The 25,052-nt window shown below is 42.3% G+C and overlaps 1 protein-coding gene across 1 annotated transcript; it reads left to right on the top strand.

Annotated features, from left to right (window-relative positions):
• The first annotated feature begins 16,001 nt into the window (after positions 1-16,001).
• On the top strand, positions 16,002-24,976 carry MALSU1 (mitochondrial assembly of ribosomal large subunit 1). The gene is made up of 4 exons (XM_006729399.3): positions 16,002-16,282; positions 17,476-17,654; positions 23,082-23,163; positions 24,460-24,976. Exons 1-4 carry the CDS (start codon positions 16,027-16,029, stop codon positions 24,639-24,641), a joined length of 699 nt encoding a protein of 232 aa, XP_006729462.1. The 5' UTR covers positions 16,002-16,026; the 3' UTR covers positions 24,642-24,976.
• The last annotated feature ends 76 nt before the right edge of the window (positions 24,977-25,052 follow it).

The raw sequence follows: 25,052 nt of genomic DNA, 5'->3' as shown, positions 1-25,052 counted from the left end.
GATCTTGGAATTGTGATTATTTTTCCAATTTATTGTTCGCCTTTTTTTTTTTTCTTAAAGATTTTATTTATTTATTTGACAGAGAGAGACACAGCAAGAGAGGGAACAGAAGCAGGGGGAGTGGGAGAGGGAGAAGCAGGCTTCCCGCGGAGCAGGGAGTCCGATGCGGGGCTCGATCCCAGGATCCTGGGATCGTGACCTGAGCCGAAGGCAGACGCTTAACGACTGAGCCAACCAGGCACCCCTATTGTTCGCCTTTCTATTGCATTTATAGTTTGGACACTTAAAAAGTTGTTTAGCACTGCCCCGTGGAGCACTGATAATTTCATAAGTATTTTATATTTTGAAATATATATAGTATGTTCAATTTCAATAAATGTAATACATAAATGTATATTAATCAGATCAATCTAAAAGGAGTTTCTGTGAGCAAGTGTTCTGGACTCTTTGAACAGTCAGTATTATATTAAAAATAAAGGCAAGAGGAGAGTTCTAGGTCAGAGATCAGCAAACTTTTTCTGTAATGGGCTAGGGAGTCAATACTTTAGGCTTCATGGGCCATACAGTTTCTATGGTAACTACTCACCTCTGCTCTGGTAGCCATATATGTAAATGAAAGAGCATGCTGTGTTCCAGCAGAGCATATTTACAAAGGCAGGTAGTGGGCCAGATTTGGCCCATGGGTCATAGTTTGTTGACCAATGTTCTGAACTAAAAAAGACCAAAGAGACACAGCAATCAAAAGTAATTTAGGAATCTAGATTGCATGTTAGCATTAAAAAACAAAAACCACTATGAGAGGTATTCTTGTGACAACTGAGGGAAATTTGAATACACACTGGATACTAGATGATATGATGAAATTGTTAATTTTCTTAAGGAGTAGTCAAGATTTTCTTAAGCAGTTGGTGTCCGGACACCAACATTTAGTCTAGTTCTTTCACTTCGTAGATGTCCTGGAGGAGAGGAAGAAGCAGGCTTCCCGCTGGCCTCGGGAAAATAAGCTATTTTTTTCTGAAATCATCTCCAAAGAGTACAACATTTGCCAAAAACAGATTGTTGAAATTTCTCTCTAATTACGTGCTGGCTGTAGGTCAGAGGTTCTCAACACAGATTACTGTGCCCCTTGGGGGCACTGGCAATATTAGGAGACGTTTTTGGTTGTCATAATTAGGGTGGGGGTCCTGCTGGTATCTAATGGGTAGAGGCCGGGAAAGCTGCTGAATAGCCTACAGTCTACAGAACAGCACCCCACAACTAAGCACCCCATGTTATGTGGCCCCAAATGTCAGAAACCCTGTTGTGGACTAAGTGAAGAGGTCCAGAATATGGATGTGAAGATAAAAGGTTTGGATTTGAATCCTGCCCTGCCATTTGAAGCTGAGTAGCCCTGGGCAAGTTTTTTGGCCTTTCCTGAGCTCTAGTCTCCTCATCTATAAAGTGGATATGCAATCCTTCCCTAGCGTACTTCACGGGGCCTCTACCAGTCCACCTGAAAGAACGAATGGACATGACAGCACTTTGTATATGGCAAGAGTGGTATATTCTCCATGTGAGGCCCAAGGACACAAGCAAGGTGAAGAGGCGTTATCATTTTCATGAGGATTAGGAGGCCAGGACATTAGTTCCTAAAGCAGAAATGTAATATCAGGTTACAGCAGAATCACTTGTAGCTTGTTACAGGTCGGCTGAGCCCCACCCCCAGAGTTTCTAATCCAGTGTTCTGGGGTGGGGCCCCATAATCTGGATTTTTTACCAAATCCCAGGTGATGCGGATACTGCTGGTCCACGACCTAACTGAGAAATACTGGTCTTGAGATCCGCTCTTTGCTTATAGTATCAACAGGGGGTAGCAGAGAGCAGCAAATACACAGTCGGTCACCTAGGAAGCCAGTGGAAATCCCCCTCCGTTTAGTCTAACAAAGGGCAGGAGAGAGGGCTGAAATCATGAATTACTTAGATTTGTATTCTCCATGTGACCTTGGTAACAAATCATTTAATTTCGGCTCAGTCGCTCTCTGTGAAATGGGGGAAACAACCTGAAAGATAGTGGGATGACTTGATTAATGTTTGCTGAGAATTAGAACTTCCAAAGAAAATTGAAATGCGCTGGTAATAAATTATTCTGGGAATTTCTTATTCCTAGGACTTTTTTTTATAAATGTCTGCACTTTGAACACTTTCGACTCATTCATAAACATTGGTTGCGACCGTTGAATTTCCAATTGTTTAAGAGTTTAGAGGGCAATACTTTCAATGCATTCATTACATCCCGAATGGATAATTCTAGACCTAAGCAACAGGCAAAGAGCAGATGAGAAGACAGTCATCCAGGGGATGAAGGTGACCACCTTCTGAGGGGGCTCCTGGTGGGGAGGAATCCCTTAAAGTTTTTTACAAAGAAGCATCCCAAAGCTGCTGGAATACGTACCCTAAAAATTCAGAGGTCAGTTCCCAGGAATCACTCTTTGCAGACTGATTTTGATCTTTCAGCCATCATTTACTAATCCCCAGTGTATCCCAGGCTCTAGTCTGGAGGGGACACTGCTTTGAACCAGAGACAAGGACTCTTCTGGCTTGGAGCTTGGTTCCAGATGCTCACTGAAATGAGGGCCCTAATCTCTGGCCTGGATCCACCCCCCCCCCCATCCTGGCCAATCCCCCATGGCCTCAGTCTAATCTGCGGAGGCTATTCCTCTGTTACTTAGAGCTGAACTGCCATTCCTTTTTGAAATTCTGGAATAAAATTTGCTTTGGACAACTTCCATAGGCTATTCGGAATTTGGGTGTCTTAATGGTATTTTAGAATTTAACCAGTTTTAATTCTCTGTATAATTTTCCCACAGATATCATCATGTCATCTCCCTAATCAAAACTTCTAATTCAGTTGTCACTGTTAATTGCATTGTATAGGTTTTAATGATACAAATTAAATACTAGGGCTGGAGCTTGGTAAGTCCTTAATTTTAAGGTGTTTATTAGAATAAATTCCTTTGGGATAAAAAAAAAAAGTTTAACTGCTGTTGAGAAGAGGCAGAAGGATTTTGTGGCTGTGGATCTAGTTTTAAGTTTTAGCTTTTGGAATTGAGGAAGGTAGGTAGGACTTAAATGGAGATACCTGAGCTTCAGCCTGGCCTTGTCCCTTGCTAGCTACGTGCCCTGAGGCCAGTGATTTTCTCTCTCTGCACCAAAACCTCCTCAACTGTAAAAGGGAAGAGAGGGAAACTAAACTGGATGAATTCTATCTAAAGTCTTTGGGGTTCTAATGCTCTACTGTGCAAAATGGGGAGGATGGCATTACCCAGTTTCCTTACACTGATGTCAGGAGGATTGTATTCTAAATCAGGGGTTGGCTCACTACGGTTTATGGGTCAAATCTGGCTCTCTGCCTCTTCTTCTATGGCCCATAAGCAAAACTTGGTTTTTATATATATTTTTTAATGTTCAGGAAAGGTCAAAAGAGAATATTATTTTGTGCCACATAAGAATTATATGAAGTTCAAATTTCTGTGTCTATAAAGTTTTATTGGAACATAGCCACACTCACTCATTTATACACTTTTTTTTTTTAAAGATTTTATTTATTTGACAGAGACAGTGAGAGAGGGAACACAAGCAGGGGGAGTGGGGGAGGGAGAAGCAGGCTTCCCCGCGGAGAAGGGAGCCCGATGTGGGGTTCGATCCCAGGATCCCAGGATCATGACCTGAGCTGAAGGCAGACGCTTAACGACTGAGCCACCCAGGCGCCCCACTCATTTATATACTTCCAAAAGCAACTGCTTTTGCATGAAAACAACAGAGCTGAGTAGATGGGACAGAGACCTATGGTCTGCACAGTCTAAAATATTTACTACTTAGTCCTTTATAGAAAAAATGTTTGCTGATCTTTGTTGTAAAGCATTGTTCAACTCCTTTCTGAACTCAGTTGAAAAACAAGAATTCAGAGAATTTCAATTATGTGAAATGTAATTTTCCTAACCAAGGATTTTGAGCTCTTACCCTCAATTTCATATCACATTATTCTGTAATGGCAACAAATGCTGTATTATCAGACACAGTAAGTTAAGTGTACCTTGTCTGTGAGCCACTGTGGGAAAAAGAAAAGATCTTTCTGGAAAAAAATATCTAATAATCCTCTCAGGAGAAATTTCAAATAGAAGAATCACAACATGAAGAACCAAGTGATGAAGGATTTCATAAATCCCCAAAACTACCAACCATAAAGAAAAAGATTGCTATATTGGATAATGTTCCAATTTTAAAGTTCTATATGAAAAAGACACCATAAACTTCTTGCTTAAAAAAAAAAACAACACAGAATTCTCCTACACTGCTGGCCAAAGTGCAAGATGGAAAACAATTCAGCTGTTTGGAAAAACAGTTTGGCAGTTTCTTATGAAGTTATATATACACATACCATATGACTTGGCCCTTGTACTCCTAGGTATTTACCCAAGAGAAATCAAGACATGTTCGCACAACAACTTGTACTGAAATGTTCACAATAATGTTATTTGTAACAGCCTACATTTCCATCAGTTGGTGAATAAACAAGCAGATGTGTTATGTCCATACAATGAAATACTACTTGACAATAAAAAGGTATAAACTTTTGATAGATGGAATAACATGGATAAATCTCAAAGCATTATGCTAAAGGAAAGAAGCCAGCCATACTGAATGAGACTGTTGATATGATGTTGGGGAAAAGGCAAAACTATAGTGATGGGGAGATCCATGCTTGCCTGGGACTAGGGAGGAGAGGGAGATTGGGGGCACAAGAGAACTTTTGGGGCAAGGGACAGGACTAGGGAGGAGAGGGGGATTGACTGGGGGCACAAGGGAACTTTTGGGGCAAGGGACACTCTTTAAACCATAATAGTAGTAATTACATAACTGTATACATTTCTCAAATATCAAATTGTAGGCTTGGTTATCTGCGTTTTATGTAACTACACCTCAAAAAAGTTGATTAAAAATGGAAAGATACAGACTGGAAGAACATGTTTGCAATACTTGTAAACTGAAAAAGATTAATACCCAGAGTTTACAAAGAACGGTTAGGAAACTGCAAATCATCATTTCACACCCAGTAGGCATCACACCAGTGAGACATCGTTTCACACCCAGTAGATTGGCAAAGATGAAAAGGTCTGACAAAGTCAAGTGTTGGCAAGAACGAACACCAGAACACTTATACTCTGCTGTTGGGAGTTTAAATCAGAACACTGGTTTTTGGAAACAATCTCGCATCATCTGGTGGAGTTGAAGATGCACATACCTGTGACCCAGCCACCTCATTCCTAGGTATAGAATGTTCCAGAGAAACTCTTGGGCATGTGTTCCTGGGGCAAGACAAGAACATTCAGAGCAGCATGAAAAACAACCCAAATGCTCCTCAACAGGAGAATGCATACATCAGTTGTGCTATACAATGAAATGCTAATCATCAGTGAAGATGAATGAATCTACAGCTATAAATGCCAAGAGGAAAGACTAACCAACGTAATAGTGACAGAAAAGAGCAAGTTGCAAAAGAATACATGCAATATGATGCCATTTACATAAAGTTTCCAAAAGCAAGGAAAACTAAATATGGGAAGGTATACAAATATGTCATAAACCTATAGAAAAGAAGCAAAATATTATATGAAATTGAGCCCAGTGATCGTCCCTGAGGAGGAGGAACAAGGTACTGTCGGGAGGAGTATTTGGGGCTTCAATAGTACTAGCCATGTTTTAGTAGCTGAGCTGACTATAGGTTTGTTTTATTGTTATTTGTTATATTTTATCTACATGCTTTGTGTATTCTTCAGTAGTTTGCAAATGTTTTCAAGTGGGATAAAATCTAAAAAAGAATTTGAAGATAGACAATTTAGTAGAAAAAAATTGGTTCATGAGCAGACAGTCCACAAGAGGAAATCCAAATGCCCATACATACATGAAAAGATGTTCAGCCACACCAGAAATTGGGGAAATGCAACTGAAAAGAAAGGTATAGCAAAAATAAGCCATTGGTATGGTATGATAATACTCAGGTAAAATTTTAAAAACATTTAAAACAATACTGTAAATTCTGTATGCATACATACAGAGATAAAGAACAGAAAGATGCATGGGAAAGGCGTACATTAAATTCAGGGTAGGGGCGCCTGGGTGGCTCAGTCATTAAGCGTGTGCCTTCGGCTCAGGTCATGATCCTGGGGTCCTGGGATCGAGCCCCACTTCGGGCTCCCTGCTCAGCGGAGACCCTGCTTCTCCCTCTCCCTCTGCCTGTCACTCCCCCTGCTTGTGCTCTCTGTCTGACAAATAAATAAATAAAAATCTTTTAAAAAAATTCAGGGTAGTGGTTGTCTCTAATAATGGGGAGAGAGACATGGGATTAGGAAGGGGTGTGAAGGGACATGAGCTGAATCTGTAACATGTCTAAAGGGGAAAAGAGGGGGCGCCTGGGTGGCTCAGTCGGTTAAGCATCTGCCTTCAGCTCAGGTCATGATCCCGGGGTCCTGGGATCGAGTCCCCCATCGGGCTCCCAGGGAGCCCGCTTCTCCCTCTCCCTCTGCCTGCCACTCCCCCTGATTGTGTTCTGTCTCTCTCTCTCTGACAAATCAATAAAATTTTTTAAAAAGGGGGGGGCGGGGGGTGATCTGAAACAGAGCAAAATGAAGACCTGGTAAATCTCGGTAGTTCATTTGTTTTTCTCTGCACTCTTCTACAGGTTTGAAATACAGCATTATAACTTTTTAAAAGAATGAATTAATAATCTTTTCATTTCTCATGTGTAGTCTGGACAACCTTGTAGAAATGAAATTTAAGCCATTCTATTCAAACTTGTCTAGAGTTTTGAAACTCAAAGCCCTGACCTCTTTGACTTTTCCAACCAAATCTACCCTCCAACTTTTTTTTTTAAGATTTTATTTATTTGACAGAGAGAGACACAGCGAGAGAGGGAACACAAGCAGGGGGAGTGGGAGAGGGAGAAGCAGGCTTCCCGCGGAGCAGGGAGCCCGATGCGGGGCTCGATCCCAGGACCCTGAGATCATGACCTGAGCCGAAGGCAGACGCTTAACGACTGAGCCACCCAGGTGCCCCTACCCTCCAACTTAAAGACATTATTTCTTATTGGATTCACATTTTGGGGTGGCTAATCCAAAAAATTACCTCACCGCACACAGGCAAACCTCAGAGATACTGCAGGTTTGGTTCCAGACAATGGCAATACAGTGAAGCAAATGAATGTTTTGGTTTCCCAGTGCATATAAAAGTTATGTTTACACAATAACTGTAGTCTAATAAGTGTGCAATAGCCTTATGTCTAAAAAGTGATGTACATACCTTAATTAAAAGCACTTTGTTGCTAAAAAATGCTAACCATCCTCCAAGCTTTCAGCCATTTTTTGTAATCTTTTCCTGGTGGAGGGTCCTGCCTGGATGTGGATGGCTGCTGACTGGTCAGAGTGGTGGTTGCTGAAAGTTGGAGTGGCTGTGGCAATTTCTTAAAATAAGACAACAGTGAGGTTGGCCACATAGATGAACTCTTTCTCCCATGAAGTGCAATGCTGTGTGAAGCACAGAACTTCTTTCAAAATTGGAGTCAACCCCCAAACTCTGCTGCTGCTTTATCAACTAAGTTTATGGAATATTCTAAATCCTTTCTTGTCATTTCAACAATCTTCACAGCATCTTCACCGAGAGGACATTCCATCTCAAGAAATTTGCGCATCCATAAGAAGCAACTCCTCATCCATTAAAGTTTGATCATGAGGTTGCAGCCATTCAGCCCCATCTTCAGGCTCCTCATCTAGTTCTAGTTCTCTTGCTGTTTCTACCACATCTGCAGTTACTTCCTCCACTGAAGCCTTGAACCCCTCCCCACCATCCATGAGGGCTGGAGTCGACTTCTGCCAAATTCCTGTTCACGGTGATAATTCTGACCACTTTCAACGAACTACAAATGTTTTTAATGGCATCTAGAATGGTGAATCCTCTCCAGAAGGTTTTCCATTTGCTTTGCTCAGATCCATCAGAGGAATCGCTCTCTGTGGCAGCTGCAACCTTAAAAAATATATTTTTTCAATAAGAATACTTGAAAGTCAAAATTACTCCTTGATCCCCAAGCTGCAAAATGGACGTTGTGTTAGCACACATGAAAACAACATTAACCTCAGTGTCCATCTGCATCAGAGCTCTTGGGTGACCAGGTGCATTATCAGTGAGCAGTAATATCTGAAAAGGACCCTTAATACAAAAATACTAATTCAAAGGGATACATGCACCCCAATGTATATAGCAGCAGTATCTACAGTAGCCACATTATGGAAACAGCCCAAGTGTCCATCGATTGATGGATGCATAAAGAAGATGTGAGAGATATATAGTGGAATGTTACTCAGCCATAAAAAAATGAAATCTTGCCATTTGCAATGAAATGGATGGAGCTAAAGAGTATTATGCTAAGCGAAATAAGTCAAAGAAAGACAAATACCATATGATTTCACTCATAGGTAGAACTTAAGAAACAAAACAAATGTGCAGAGAGAGGAGAAAAAAGAGAGAGTGGCAAACCAAGAATCAGACTCTTAATTATAGAGAACAAACTGATGGTTACCAAAAGGGAGGTTGCAGGGGAGAGAAATAGGTGATGGGGATTCAGTTGCTATGATGAGCACGGGTGATGTATGGAAGTGTTGAATCACTATATTGTATACCTGAAACTAATATTACACTGTGTTAACTAACTGGAATTTAAATAAAAACTTTTTAAAAAAAGGAATCCTTTTTCCTGAGCACTAGGTCTCAACAGTGGGCTTAAAATATTCAGTAAACCATGTTGTGAAGAGTTGTGCTGTCAGCCAGGCTTTGTTGTTCCATTTAGAGAGCACAGGCAGAGATTTAGCGTAATTCTGAAGGGCCCGAGGATCTTCAGAATGGTAGATGAGCGCTGGCTTCAACTTAAAGTCACCCACTGCATTAGCCCCTAACCAGAGACTCAGCCTGTCCTTTGAAGCCTTGAAGCCAGGCACTGACTTCTCTCTGGCTATGGCAGTCCTAGGTGGCATGTTCTTCCAATATAAGGCTGTTTTGTTTAGATTAAAGATCACTTGTTTAGGGACGCCTGGGTGGCTCAGTCAGTTAAGCGTCTGCCTTCGGCTCAGGTCATGATCCTGGAGTCCTGGGATCGAGTCCCAGGATGGAGTCCCGGGATTGAGTCCCGCATCGGGCTCCCTGCTCAGCAGGGAGCCTGCAGCTCCCCCTGCTTGCGCTCTCTCTCTCTCTGATAAATAAAATGTTTAAAAAAAAAAAGATCACTTGTTTAGGGCAGCCACCTTCTTGGATTATCTGAGCTACAGCTTCTGGAGAACTTGCTGAAGCTTCTAATCAGCACCTGCTGCTCCCCCTTGCACTGTCCTGTTCTGGAGATGGCCTCTTTCCTTAAACCCCACGAACCAACCTCTGCTAGCTTCAGACTCGTCTTCGGCAGCTTCCTCACCTCCCCCAGCCGTCAGGGATTTGAGGAGCGTTAGGACCTTGCTCTGGATTAGGCTTTGGTTTAAGGGAATATTGTGGCTGGTGTGATCTTCTTTCTAACTATCTAACTACAACTTTCTCCACGTCAGCAATGAGGCTATTTTGCTTTCTTATCATTCCTGTGTTCACTGGAATAGCGTCTTTAATTTCTTCTAGGAACTTTTTCGTTGCATTCACAACTTTACTATTTGGCACAAGAGACCTAGCTTCCGGCCAACCTCAGCTTTTGACGTGCCTTCCTCACTAAGCATAATCAATTCTAGCTTTTGATTTAAAGTGAGAGACGTGTAACTCTTCCTTTCAGCTGAACACTTAGAGGCCATTGTAGGGTCACTAATTGGCCTAACTTCAATGTTGTCGTATATCAGGGAATAGGGAGGCCCAAGGAAAGGGAGAGAGACCGGAGGGGGGGGGGCAGGGGGGGGGCGGGGCACCTCCAGCCAGCGAAACAGTCAGAAGGCACATTTATTAAGTTTGCCAATGCGTATGGGTGCGTTTTGTGGCACCTAAAAACAGTACAGTAGTAACATCGAAGATCACCGATCACAGATCACCATAACAAATATAATAATAATGGAAAAAGTCTGAAATATTTTGAGAATACCAAAATGTGACCCAGAGATGTGAAGCGAGCAAATGCTGTTGGGAAAATGGTGCTGATAGCCTTGCTCAACTCAGGGCTGCCCCAGACGTTCAATCTGTGAAAAATGCAGAATCTGTGAAGTGCAATGAAGGGAAGCACAATAAAATGAGGTGTGCCTTTATAATAAAACCACTGAACGCTCCCAGTGTTATTGGTGCCGAAAGTAACTGTGCCTTTGATGTTATCACCTTGCTCCAGACAGCAGCTTCTTGCGTCAGCATCAGGAAATGGCCAAAAGAGCCTGGAGGAGATGCAGTGTCCCCAGAAGCCAGTCATCTCAGGGCTAGACTGGGCCTCGAACCTTTCCCCAGGGAGCTAAGAAAGCCTCTCTGTATTTTAAGAAGCTTGAATGGACCAGCCTGCAGTGCTCCTAATAGTTGTATATATAATATTTCTCAGAATTTCTATTTGGCGTGGATTTGTGAAGCCCCGGGGGAGACAGGAGAATGGATGTGTCACCACCGTGGGCCTGAATGTCTGTGGTCACTTGCCCCAAACTGTGAAGTTGTAAAGAGGAGGTCCCAGGTTCAAATTTGGCCACTTGCCGCCTCCAGGCACCCTCTGTGGTGGTGACCTGACGCGGGGCTGGAAACGAGCCACAGCCGGGACCTGATCAGGGGACGGGAGCTGCAGCTGAGGAGCCGGCTGGTTTGCTCTGCAGCAGCCTGCTGGAGCTCAGCCATCAGGGCTGACGCTCATTTGCTCTTCAGAATTACTCGTGCCATCATCATTCGGAGATAGAGGAAAGTCATAAAACTGGGATTATAAAAAGGAAAAGCAAACAGAATCTTTACTCAACTGTCAACAGATCGGAATAGAAGAAATCAGAGGCCAGTCAGAAACCGGGTTTTGATGGCAAGAAAACAGCCCCAGGTATTGTTGGTGGGGAGTGGAGCTCTGATTAGCCTTTTGGGTCAGGAGGGCCACAGAGCTCCGCCATCCTTCTGTAATACCACAGGAGAAAGCTCATGACTCAGCAGCGGTGTGGGGTCTGCGGAGAAACATGTCCTGGGGGTAACATTGTTGCCCACGCTGTTAGGGACGCCAGAGTCTGACTACCAGCCGAGCTGAAATGCAGACTCAGGGACCTTGCTCCTTAGGACGACAAAGTTGAGATAAATGTGGAGAGTTGGGTCTGAAACCCCTTTATCTGAAGGGTGTGTGGAGGGCGAGCGTTATCAAAACTGCTTCTCCGTGTGAAATGACTCACGTGCTTCTGATGCTTCAGGCAAGAGTAAGATGTTCCATTCTCATCGAAATAATTCCCAGCGGCAGTTTCTCATAATCTATGACTTCAGAGACAAGGTTTGTCAGCACTGTGTCTTTCATGTTAATTAACCAAAGGTTTTTGTTTCTGTTTGTTTGTTTTCACGGATTTTCCTTCCTACCTGAAGTAAAGACTTGGTGGGGGGATGTTACCCATTAGTGGGGTCCACAGAAAAGCAAAATGTCCCGCACTTGAAGGGACCATCTGCTGTTAGAGTTGGACTTTGTTTTCAGTCTGTGTTGCTTTTGAAAGGCAGAATCAGAAGAGGATGATGGTTTGATAATCTCAACCTTCGGGGTGCTGAGAGCAGAGGGTTGAAACAACTCACTGGGGGATTGGGGAATTATGTATGAACCAAGGTCCATGACTAAAGGGACTTCCTAAGATTATGGACCCCAGTAACAACCCGGGTGTGTTCATTCAGGAGCCTCCTGTTTGCTCTGTTTGCAGCAGTCAGAAGGCTCCCAAACTTGTTTCCTGGGGCTTCAGGGGAAGCTAGGAAGGTGGGAAGCTGCAGTCACAGAGGTGTGTGCAGCTAGCCCCAGCGACTGGGGAGAGGGTAAGGGCACTACTGGGGGAGATGACACCAGAGGAGCCTCAGGGACCTGCTTCGAAGAGAATAGAGAGGAAGGAAGAACAGAGCAAGTTGGGACAGAGCAGAGCCCAGGGGTTAAACTAGAGAAAGGCTGAGCAAGCTTCCCTGACGTACCCACATTTGACCATGGAGCCCTTAACATCACGTCTGGCATATAAATGTTTAATAAATTAATGACTGAATTCATATAGTTTGGGGACTCAGAAATGTATCAAGTCCAACCTTTGCTGAGTCTGTGCATCAATTTCTTACACGTTTGTGTGTCCTAGTCTGTAAACCCATGAACCTCCTTTTGGTTGCAAAGGAGCCTCAAATCCATATATGGATCACACATTGTCTTTGGACAGAATAAACATGTCTCCCACAGCAACTGGATGTAGATGCTAAATGTAAGTCAATATAATTCTATTTAAAAGCATTGCTTAGCTCACAGCAGCTTTTTGTCATGCATGTGTGGAAAGAGCCACAATTTTTAAAACAAAAGCTCGTTAAAATTAAAAAGGTTGGGACCACTCCTTTCCAGCCTCAGCTAATGTTCCTCGCTCATTTAAGTTTCATCCTTTTCCCCAGATTTCCACTCTGTACTGTTTCTGCCCTCAGGAAACCACACAGAGAGAAGGGTTAAGATTAAAATTGCCTCCCTTACAAAGCCCATTAGTTATAGATACTCTAAGTATATTTCTATTTTAAAATTCTTTTTTTTTTTTAAGATTTTATTTATTTATTTGAGACAGAGAGAATGAGAGAGAGAGCACATGAGAGGGGGGAGGGTCAGAGGGAGAAGCAGACCCTCTGCCGAGCAGGGAGCCCGATGCGGGACTCGATCCAGGGACTCCAGGATCATGACCTGAGCCGAAGGCAGTCGCTTAACCAACTGAGCCACCCAGGCGCCCCTCTATTTAAAAATTCTTTTGTCCTGTTTGCAAACCTCCTAATCAGAAGAGGGGGAGCTCCTTTTAAAGAGAAGAGGAGCGGAGATGGATCTGGCTCCTGTGAAGGGTGAGGCACAGGTCCTGACTTGGGGAATGCTAGGTAGGTGGTTCTCGTGGCCTGCTTTGTTAACACCTGGTACCACAAACACCTGGCCCTGTCTCAGCCATTCAGCTTCACCCAGCAAGACGCGCCCAAACTTCGCTGACAGATCCACAAGGAGCTGTGTCACTGCAAATTCACCGTGTGAGCCTCGTATCCCAGACCTCAAGCCCATTCATTAATGGGCATGGTGACATGGGGGACCCTTCCTTCCCAAGAAACTCCAGTTCCTTTTCTCTCTTGCCTCTTCCCACCCAATTTCCTTTGGTTTTTCATATTTAAATGTTTTAATTGATTTTTGTATTTTTTTTCTTTTTTTTTAAAGATTTTATTTATTTATTCATGAGAGACAGAGAGAGAGAGAGAGGCAGAGGGAGAAGCAGGCTCCCAAGGAGCAGGGAGCCCGATGCGGGACTCGATCCCAGGACGCTGGGATCATGACCTGAGCCGAAGGCAGACGCTTAACGACTGAGCCACCCAGGCGTCCCTGTATTTTTTTTCTTAAAAGAAAAATAAAGAGAAGAGGAGCAACAAGGACTCATTATTTTACAAATGTAGGGGTAAGGCACTGCCTTTCTTCACCCTGAGCTCCCCAAGGAGCACAGGGTCTGTGTTGCATGCTTTCTCAGATGTTTTGTGTTGGTCTGTCTGGCATGCTCTTCATGCTGTTGGACAGGGAGTCCAACCTGAACAAGATGAACCACCGAACCTATGGCTTCAGGACAAGCCAGAGTACCGCCAGTGGCTTCTCCCATGAAGGACCATCTGAGAGAGTAGGGGGGAGACGCCTTAATGTTTAAGGTAGGTCCTATGGAGTGAGTCTGAGTTCATCTTGTGAAAAGGTGGAGGAAGCGTGCTCTAAGAAAATGGAATAGCATGTGCAAAGCTTGGCATTGAAAGATTATGGTGTGTTTGGAAAACAGCAAAAAGCAGACGGGGCTAAAATAATTCTAGTAGAATGCGTAGCAGCATGAAGAGAGGAAAAAGTAGAGATGGATTGGTGACAGAGCTGATGGGGGCTCAGACTGAGGAGGTGAGAATGAAGACACGAAGTTGAATTTTTTTTTTAAATATTTTATTTTTTGACAGAGAGAGACAGCGAAAGAGGGACACAAGTGGGGGGAGTGGGAGAGGGAGAAGCAGGCTTCCCGCGGAGCGGGGAGCCCGATGTGGGGCTTGATCCCGGACCCTGGAACCATCACCTGAGCCGAAGGCAGACGCTTAACGACTGAGCCACCCAGGCACCCCAAGAAGTTGAATTTTTAAAAAATCCTTTGGAGGTAGCATAAGCAGGATTTGACAATGGATTAGTTATTGCCAGGAGATCCTGGAGTGAATGCAACCCAGAGTTTAGGACATGAGGATGATGATCCATTAAATGGGATGGCAAATACAGATGGTAAATCAGGTTTGCGATGTTCAGAGAAAAGGGTAGTAACACGGAGCTGATGGCAAAAGCTAGGAGAAACACCAAATCCAAGCGTATGTTCTGGGAAATGGAGGTGAAGAGGATGAGACTTAACTTTTATCTGTAATACTGTATTCTTCTTATTTTCAAAACTAACTCATATTTGGGGTGGTACACACAGGTACTTATATTAGTTTCTGTAGTTTATAATTTCCCCAAAATTAGTGCTTGGAGTTTTTTCTGTAAGAGAAATTAAATAATGTATCAAGAATTTGGAGTACCTACTGTGTGCTTGGTACTGTTCCAGACATTTGGGATATTTGCCCCCTTCCTGGTTTCTTGCTTTCAGAAATTACCAGGCCTGGATTTCAGAAATTGCTTCTAGTTTTGGCTTGGCCAGAGGCAAGTCGCTTTTCTTCCCTGGGTCTCTTTCAGCTCTCAAATCCTATGGTTTAATAGTGTAACTGGACCTCCACATTCTTTGCTCTCACATAGGTGGGCCCCACAATGCAGGCTCTTGGCCTAAACAACACCATACAGAGAGTGTACACGAAGAAAGTTTTCCAAATGGTCCTTTACACCTCTGCCTCCCAACCCACCCCACCCCGGCTCAGAATAACAGATTTTCTTCATGGGATTTCAAATTTGCAAGGGAATCTTGATAATCTTCTTGGTAATAGGCAATGAGTAGGGAATTTCATGTCCTAATTCCAGTAATTATTGCAGGATTTATAAGCGTAAAGGCCAAGAAAGAACTCTTGAGACATTTTACAGTGCGACTTACTAAGCTTATTTAAGTAGCACGGGGACAGGACTCAGGGGTAGAAAGAGCGGCCCTTTTGCTGTATGAAGCTGGTCCTTAAACGCATAATGCTCAAGGGGGAGGGGAGGGAGGGGACGTGCGGGGAGTATTCGATCCTAAGTATCTTCTTCGAACTTCTTCTACTCATAAAACTACTTTCACAGGATTTCTTCGGTGCGTATCATTCAGCTAGATACTAACTATTGGTGAGAAGTATAGGCAGTGATGAGACCCTTTAAGAATGTAGCAACCAGTACTATTTGATCCTTATCAGAACTATGCAGGCTGTAAGTCAGCCCTCTGGGCTAAAGGTGAACATTTTTTTGCTTCTATCCCTGATCATAATCAACAGCAGCAACTTCCATACATTCAGTACCAGCTCTTTTAGGTTCCGTGGAGACCAGTTCAAAACAAACCAAACTGCTTTCGTGCAGTTTACATTCCAGTGGAGGAAGACATTTAGAGAAGAGAGTGAACACCTTAGCGCACTGCACCACGACGTAGAGCAAAGCAAGGGGTGGGCAGTCGAATACCAGCCCTCCGACTCCTACCGAACCTCAACCCAAATCAGCCCTTCCGGGTCACCGCCCGGCCCACTGGCCTTCAGACTCCGCCCACCTCCGGGCTCTGGCCCCGCCCACGCCCCTTACGTAAATTTTCTAGGCCTTGACGCATTGGCCTGGCCAATGGAAAGCCGACCTGCTCGGGCTCCATTAAGGCCCGCCCCGTGAGTCGTCGCTCGCCGAAGCCGATGGGCTCCGGAGGCTGTGTGGCGCGGCGGCTTGCGTCGCTGCTGTGGCGTAGGGCTCTATCCGCGGGAGCGGGGCCCTCGGTGGGCTCCGGGCCGCGGCTTGGGCTGCTGGCCGCGGGGCGGCTTAAGGCGGGACCGGCGCTGGGCCGGGCCTGCCTGACCCCGGACCGCGCGCGCGGCCTGCACGGCGGACCGGGCCTGGAGGAGCGGGCGGAGGGGGCAGCCGGTCGGGGGCGCCCGGAGTCAGGCACTGCAGGTACGAGCCTGGAGGAGGGCGGCGGCGGCGGCGGCGGCGACCCCTCCGGGCAGCCGGGAGCCAGGTCTCTGTCGAGGAGCCTCTCAGTTCCCCTATTTATGCATTTTCTCTTGGAGTCACAAAGCTCCTACAGCTCAAGAGCTGGAAGGGACTTCAAAGATGTTGGCATCAACTTTGCGTTTAACGGGCCGAGAGAGAAACTGACGTCTCCAAAACCCCAGACGTCCGAATGGCCGCATCGGACCCTTGGCATCACAGCCTCACTGTCCTCAGCTCCCTTCATACTCTTCCTAGAGTCCCGAGAAGTGGACTTGGCAAAAGTGTGAGGGTGTGAGGATTCTGAGGAATAGCTAGGGCTGGAGTCCAAGAGATGCATAATCGCTGATAGGAGACGGGGCCAATTGAAGGTCCTCTAATTATTGCAAGTTTTTAGAAATTTGAGAGATTGTAAACAGATCTCATCTGTGAAAGGTTGGGGTGTGAGAGGGAGAGGTCTTAGTGGACTTAGCCACCGGGTTCTTGGGAATCAGTTTTAGAACGTAAGAGAGCTACAGTTTATAGGTTCTAATACTCCAAGGTAAAGAACAGAATATGCAAATCTCTACAGAAAAAAGAAAGGTAAGTTTTCACAGATAACAGTTGCTACATAACCCAAATGGCTTTATAAGAAAACCTTGAGGATTCAAAATGAAAATCACTGTTAAAGTTTAGCTCTCACTGTTAAAGTTTTAGCTCTCCCCAAGGTTGGCTTGGGGCCTACTCATTTATTCTGCTAGGCCTAATTTTCCTCATCTCTCAAGTGTTAAGATTGTGGACCAGATACTAAGAGCCTTTTCAGGTCACAGTTGTAGTTCTGTGTATGTTGGAGGTGTGTCGCTCATTTCCTCAAGTATTAGTAAACAGAAAGCCATTTGTTGTGGATGTATGGTTTTACTTGCATGTGGTAATAGCAAAGGATGTGTGGTGGCTCTGTGTAACCTGAACATTCACTCTTCCCATAAAAGTTGAGTGATGCTGTATGAAATCACTGCCCAGGTTTAGCTTCCAGGAGGCCTGGACGCTGCTGTCTTTCAAAACATTTTAGATCTAAACACCCTCATGGAGGAGCAGTTTCATTGTTAGCTGCTGCATCTGGATGCATACAGAATCTTCTGCTTGGCCACCTGACACAAGTGAATCTTTGTGCATTTCAGATCATACCGGTCCCAAGTTTGACATCGATATGCTGGTTTCACTCCTGAGGCAAGAAAATGCAAGAGACATTTGTGTGATCAAGGTTCCTCCAGAATTGAAATATACAGATTACTTTGTGATTGGTAGCGGAACTTCCACCCGACACTTGCACGCAATGGCCCACTACATTGTGAAAATGGTAGGATGCTTTCTTTTCTCTTTGGAATCATTAACTTAAGAGTGTCAATGCATCATGCTGAGGAGCAGCACTTAAAAAGTACATCCATCATGAGGTGATGTAAGAAGCCCAGATTCTCAGTATTTGCATGAGTGTTTGATGTTCGTTGATAGTGAAAGTTATGGGGACCAATGAGTCAGGATATTTCTAATTCTGTCTCTTGTGGTCATTGAATGAATGAATGAATTAATTAAAAATATAAATAAAAATATAAAAATAAATAATTTGAGGCAGGCTAGAAGACAGTATAACCCAAAGGAATTTCTAGAGCAGCACTGTTCATTGTGGTAGCCACTAGCCACATGTGACTAATTATAAAAATTCAGTTCTACAGTTGTACTAGCCATATTTCAGGTACTGAGTGGCCACATGTGGCTAATGGCTACCATATTGTACAGCACAACTATAAAACGTTTCCATAATTGCAAAAAGTTCTATTGGACCATGTTGGCCTGTAGTTTAATTCAAATGTTTGAATGTGTCCAGTGTTTCCAAGCACTGTGCTGGGTATTGGAAGGATGGAAAAGATCTAGTCCTCACCCTCCAAATTCATAGGTCTAGTTGAGGAAAGGGAAGGCAGTTCATTTTCTAATTAGACTGAATAGGAATCAGAGTGAGGAATATACTTGGAGGCCTTTAGCTGATTCTGGTAACACTCTAAAGGGGAGCATAAACTCTCTCAGCTAGTAGAAAATTAGTCAGACGGTTAAGACCAAAACAAAGTTAGATTTGCCTAGAGAAGGGTGGTAAAACAAGAAGGGGACTGAAAACAGAACCCTGGTGCAATATTGCAAAGCAAAGGAAGATTCCAAAAAGTAGTTGGAGAGACAGAAAGAGAACCAAGAGGGCATAGAGTTATAAGAGTTTCAAGACAGGGTCCCAGGATCTCTGTTAGATGTTCTAGTGGGACAGAGTAAGATGAAGACTTAGAAGTGACCATTGCACTTGGAGATATAAAAGGAATGAGAGGTTTTACATTTTAACCATTTTACCATTTTTTAAAGTGTGCAGTTAAGTGGCATTAGTTACATTCACATCATTGTGCAGTCATTTACCACCATCCATCTCCAGAATGTTTTTCATCTTGCAAAACTGAAACTCTGTACACATTGAACAGTAATTTTCCATTCTCCCTCTCGATCCTGGCAACCACCATTCTGCTTTGTCTCTCTGAATTCAACTACTCTTAAGTACCTCATGTGAGTAGAACCATACCCTATTTATCATTTATGACTGGCTTATTTCACTTAGCATAATGTTTTCAGGGTTCATCCATGTTGTGGCTTGTGTCAGAATTTCATCTTTTGAAGGCTGAGCATTTTATTATATGTATAGATCACATTTTATCAATTCATCCATTTGATTTTCATTTGGGTTGCTTCCGCCTTTTGGAGATTGTGAATATTGCTGCTATAAACGTGAATGTAGAAATGTCTATTCGTGTCCCTGCTTTTAATTTTAGGATTGGAATTGCTGGATCATGGTAATTCTGCTTTTAATTTTTTGAGGAACCACCATGCTCTTTTCCTTAGTGGCCGCACCACTTTACGTTCCCACCAGCAGTTCACAAGGCTTCCAGTTTCTCTGTATCTTTGCCAACACTTCTTATTTTCTGGGTTTTTGATCACAGTAATCCTAATGGGTGGAAGTGGCATCTCATTGTGGTTTTGATTTGCACTTCCCTGATGATTAGTGATGTTGAGCATCCTCTTACATGTTACTGGCCATTTGTATGTCTTTGGGAAAAAGCCTAATGAAGTCTTTTGTCTATGTTTTAATCACATTGGGTTTTTTTTGTTGTGAAGTTGTAGGAGTTCTGTATATATTCTGGATATTAATCCCAAAACAAGTATGTGATTTACAAATATTTTCTTTCATTCTTTAGGTTGTCTTACTATTGGTAGTGTCCTTGGATGCACAAAAGCTTTTAATTATGATAAAGTCCAGTTTATCTGTTGTTGGGCCTGTGCCTTTGGTGTCCTATCCAAGCAGTCATTGCCAAATTCAGTGTCATGTGTCAGGAAGCCTTTCCGCTGTGTTTTCTGCTAAAAGGTTTAGGTCATATGTTTAGGTCTTTGATTGGTTTTAAGTTTTTTTTTTTGTAGATGGTGTAAAGTACAGGTCCAACTTTGTTGTCTTGCACGGAGATGTGTAGTTTTCCCTGCTCCATTTGTTGAAAGGACTGCCCTTTTCCCATTGAATGAACTTGGCATCCCTGTTGAAAATCGTTTGATTGTATGGACTCTTTCTTTTATTCCACTGGTGTCCCTTGCTCACTGGTTTTGTTTTTAAGATTTTATTTATTTATTAGAGCACAAGCAGAGAGGGGTGGGGCAGAGGGAGAAGCAGGCTCCTCACTGAGCGGGGAGCCTGAGGCAGGGCTTGATCCCAGGATCCCTGGATCATGATTTGAGCCTAAAGCAGATGCTTAACCGACTGAGCCACCCAGGTGCCTCACCCTTTTTAAAAAGATTTTTATTTATTTGAGAGAGTACACAGGTGGGTGGTGGGCAGAGGGAATCTCAAGCCGACTCTGCGCTGAGTGCATGGGCTGTCACGTGGCACAATCTCGCGACTCTGAGATCATGACCTGAGCTGAAACCAAGAGTTGGATGCTTAACTGACTGAGCCACCCAGGTGTCCTGCTTGCTCACTGTTTTGATTATGAAAGCTTTGTAGTTAGTTTTGAAATCAGTAAGTTGAGAGCTCCAACGTGTTCTGACTTTTCAAGATTGTTTTTGGCTGTTTGGGGTCCTTTTAGATTACATATAAATTTTAGGATGGAATTTTCTACTTTTGCAAAAAAAAAAAAAAGTCACTGGGGTTTTGGTAGGGATTGCATTGAATTAGCTTTGGGTAGTACTAACATTTTAACAATATTAGGTTTTCCAGTCCATGAATAGAGTGCCTGTTTGTTGATGTCATCTTTAATTTCTTTAGCAACATCTTGTAGTTTTCAGTGTACAAGTCTTTTGTCTCCATGGTTAAATTTATTGGTAAGTATTTTATTCTTTATGATTCCATTGTAAATGAAATTGTTAATTTCCTTTTCAGGTTGTTGATTAGGTAGTGTATAGAAACACAGCTGATTGGGCATGTTAATTTTGTATCCTACAACTTTGCTGAATTCATTTATTTTAACATGTGATTTTGTGGAATCTTTGGGGTTTTATACATATAAGTCGTGTTGTCTGTAAACCATGATAATTTTATTATTTCTTTTCCAATTTGGTTACCTTTTTTTTTTTTCCCCTCCCTTGCTCTAATTTCTCTGGCCAGAACTTCCAGCACTGTGTTGAATAGAAGTGGCAAAAGTGGGCATTCTTGGCTTGTTCCTGACCTTAGAGGAAAAACTAAAAACTTTCAATCTTTCACCATTGAGTAGGATAATAGCTATAGGCTTTTCATGTATGACCTTTGTTATCTTGAGTTTTATCTTTTATCTTTTCATCTTTTAGTTTGTTGAGTATTTTTATCATGAAAGGGTGTTGAATTTTGTAAAATACTTTCCTGCATAAATTTGAGATGATCCTGTGGCTTTTGTTTTTCATTTTGTTGATGTGGTTTATTATATTGATTGATTTTCATGTGGAACCATCCTTCCATTCCAGGAATAAATCCCACTCAGTCATGGTGTATAATCCTCTTAATGTGCTGTTGAATTGGGCTTGCTAGTAATTTATTGAGGATTTTTGCATCAGTGTTCATCAAGGATATTGGTCTGTAGTTTTCTTTTTTCTTTTTTGTAGTGTCTTTTGGCCTTGGTTTCATGGTAATGGTAATTTCATAGAATGAGTTATGAAGTGTTGCCTTTTCAATTTTTTGGAAGAGTTTGAGAAGAATTTGTGTTAGCTTTTGTTTAAATGGTAGAATTCACCAGTGAAACCATCTGGTCAGGGCTTTTCTTTGTTGGGAGATCGTTTTTTTTTTTCTTTTCTTTTTTTCTTTCTTTCTTTTTTAATTGAGATATAATAGTGTTTGGAGGTTTTCAATTTCATCCCAGTTCAATCTTGGTAAGTTGTGTGTTTGTAGGAATTTGTCCATTTTGTCTAAATTATCCAGTTTGCTGATGTGTAGTTGTTCATAGCACTCACAATGCTTTTTTTTAAGAAGTCATGTCCCCTTGCTTATTTCTCATTTTAATTATTCGGGTCTTCTGTTTTCTCTTAGCCTAGCTAAAGATTTGTCAGTTTTGTTTATCTTTTTCAAGGCCCAAATCTTGGTTTCATGGATTTTTATCAGTTTTGGTTTTCTCTAATCTTTGTTTCCTTCCTTCTACCAGCTTTAATTTGTTCCTCATTTCCTAGTTCCCTAAGGTGTAAATTTAGGTTGTTGATTTGGGAACTTTTTTTTTCATGGAAGCATTTATAACTATAAATTTCCCTCTTAACACTACTTGCTCTGTATCCCATTAAGTTTTGGTATGTTGTAATTTAATCTCATTTGTCTCAAGATATTTTCTGATTTCCCTTGTGGTATCTTCGACTCATTGTTTTTATAGCTTTTTGGTTTTCCTGCTGTTCATTTCTAGTTTCATTTCATTGTGATCAGAAAATATACTTTGCAATTTCAGTCTTTTTAAATTTATTGAGAGTTGTTTTGTAGCCTACATATGATCTTTCCTAGAGAATGTTACATGTACACTTTAGGAAAATGTGTATTCTGCTTTTGGGTAGAATGTTCTATTAATGTCTGTTAGCTCCATTTAGCCTGTAGTGTTGTTCAAGTCATCTATTTCCTTATTGATCTTGTCTGGTTTTTTTATCCATTATTGAAAATGAAGTATTAAGTCTTCTATATTGTTGTGTTGTCATCTGTTGCTCCCTTCAGTTCTGTCAATGTTTCCATATGTTTAGGAGTTCTGATTTTTGGTGCATATGTTTATAATCATTATATCATCTGGGGTATTTGACCCTCTTATCATTGTATTAGTATCCTTCTTTGTCTCTTGTAATAGTTTTTGACTTAAAGTCTATTTGTCTGGTACTAGTATATCTGTTGTTTTGGACCATTCATAAGACCTGTTGGGAATAGAGACATGGGATGATAAAATCCCATGAACATTATCCTGAAGGTGGTTGATGTACATGAGGACCAGATGTTAGAGCTTGGTCCTCTCTGCCTCAGAGACACCTTGGTGGATATGAGTAGGATGGCCCTTTCAGAAGGGTTTGGGCAGGAGGATTCAGTAGAGAGAGGATAGGAGGTAGGTAGGATTTAGGGGGGGGAATAGTGTCCTCAACTTGTTTATTATGGGGTGTAGTTAATTTGAGAACTAGCCTGCTCATTCCTCTTAAGATCAAGAAAAATACCCCAAAGACCATCCTCAGTGAGAACAGAGACTTCCTCCACCCTCCCCCCCCTAATATATAATCTGGCTTTTTTCAGTATAAATACCTGAAATATAAAAGTGAGCCTCATGTTAAGATTGAAGGGAAGGACACTGATGACTGGCTGTGCGTGGACTTTGGTAAGTTATTTTGACATATTTTACAGATAAATACTTGTTTTATCCTAATCTTGAACTGTTTTCAGTTGCAAAAGGATTTGAGATTCAGATTGCTTTTTTTCATGTGAAATTTTTATTATTTGTTTACAGTAAGTTTTAATTATAACCCAAGAGGTCTTACTAGCATGTGAAATCCTCACCTAATGTGATACGTATATAACTAGCCATGCAGGTCAGAAAGATGGTGGAGAGCAGAGTGGATAACATGGGAGAGGTCCCACAGTGGTGGTAGAAGGCTTGGCGTGTACATAACATTGGCCCAGAATGACTCTGATGAGGTGAAGGTTAAAGGGCATTCCAGGTAATGAGAAGGATAAGAGCAGAGGACTGGAGTTTTGAAAAGACTTAATAAATTTGGGTATTAATATATACATAGTTTCAGAGTATTTCCCCCACAAGATACTTATTAAAAAGGAAAAAACAGTAATTGTTAAGAACTGTGAAGGGTCTGAGATTTTATAACAAGTTAGCTGCCCAGTTTCATGGGTATTAGTCAAAGACTCCAAGCTATTCCTGGGTTAGAGATGAAGGACAGTTTTATTACTCATCACAGTAACAGTAGCAGCATTTTTTTTCCTCACCAGCTTCCCTGAGCCCCCGTTTCTAATAGAGAAACACAGGGCCAGATGACATCTGCAGACAAAGTTCTGAGAGGAACCCGGTTTATAATGGGCAGGAAACAGACCCACACTTGCTGTGGTGGAAGACACTTTTTCTGCTAAGGCTGAGGACCACGTGATTCAGGTGGGAGTGGGGAGATATAGCCTGTGCATTGTAGGATGTTTAGCAGTCTCCCTTCTCTTCTCCAGCCCCATTTGTGAAAATCAAAAATGTCCTGAGAACCCCTGCTATAAGTAAACCTGTCCTTTGTTCCAGAGGGAGATGGCCTCTGAGACTGTTCACTACACGGTCGTCCTTGAAAAGATAGTCTAGAACAAAAGGCAATCCATGCTTTGCTCATAGGATATGCAGAAATGTGATACCCATGGAGAGTGAAGTCAACATCACCAGGAATGTTACATATTGCTCTCATGTACCTCCTGTATGATGCACTTAGAAAAGCAGAACGTCATTTCTATGGTATTTTTGTAGGAAAGGTATCCATAATTTGCATTTCTAGTAAATCCCCAGGTAATCCTAATCTGGGGTCCATACTTTGACAACCACTGTTCTATCACAGAGGTTTGTGAGAGCACAAAAATAAAAGCTAATGAACTGCTTCTTTATTTTTAACTCTTATCTGTCCTTGATTGATAGGCAGCATGGTGATTCACTTGATGCTTCCAGAAACCAGAGAAACCTATGAATTAGAGAAATTATGGACCCTACGTTCTTATGATGACCAGTTAGCACAGATAGCACCTGAGACTTTACCTGAAGACTTCATTCTTGGAATAGAAGAGGACACTTCATCCCTGACTCCAGTGGAGTTCAAATGAGAATAAAATGATATGAATTGTTAGTCATTATCAGAATTGGATTGAGTTACTTCTTAAAAATACAGCTCTCAAACTCCACCTGATTGGTCAGGTTGTTGTCAAAACAAGCCTTATCTGTGGGCACTCATGCTAAATAAATGAATGTGGAAATTGTAGGTAAGTGAGCTGATTGTCACACCAAGAATCAGTACATTTAAACTAAAATTTTAATATATTGTTTTTATTCCTGAGATCCCAGCAGGATTTCCCAGAGTTAACATTGGCCCCTGTACTCTGCCCACAGTTTGATTTTGCCTAAGTGTAAATCTTATTCTGGAACAGCCATTTTTTTTTTTTTTTTTAAATAAAGCAAAAAATATAACCACCCCATTGGTCTTATTACTTAAAACTTACAGTTCTTACTTCATAGGC

This window comes from Leptonychotes weddellii, chromosome 12, assembly GCF_054177405.1.
Source record: "Leptonychotes weddellii isolate Sample4059 chromosome 12, ASM5417740v2, whole genome shotgun sequence".
NCBI classification, from domain to species: domain Eukaryota; kingdom Metazoa; phylum Chordata; class Mammalia; order Carnivora; family Phocidae; genus Leptonychotes; species Leptonychotes weddellii.
This window is presented reverse-complemented; position numbering and strand designations above follow the sequence as displayed.

Coding starts and splice junctions, on each gene's coding strand:
- MALSU1 (XM_006729399.3), top strand. CDS start 16,027: ATGGGCTCCGGAGGCTGTGTGGCGCGGCGGCTTGCGTCGCTGCTGTGG. Junction 17,655..23,081: donor CCCACTACATTGTGAAAATG/GTAGGATGCTTT, acceptor GGCTTTTTTCAG/TATAAATACCTGAAATATAA. Junction 23,164..24,459: donor CTGGCTGTGCGTGGACTTTG/GTAAGTTATTTT, acceptor CTTGATTGATAG/GCAGCATGGTGATTCACTTG.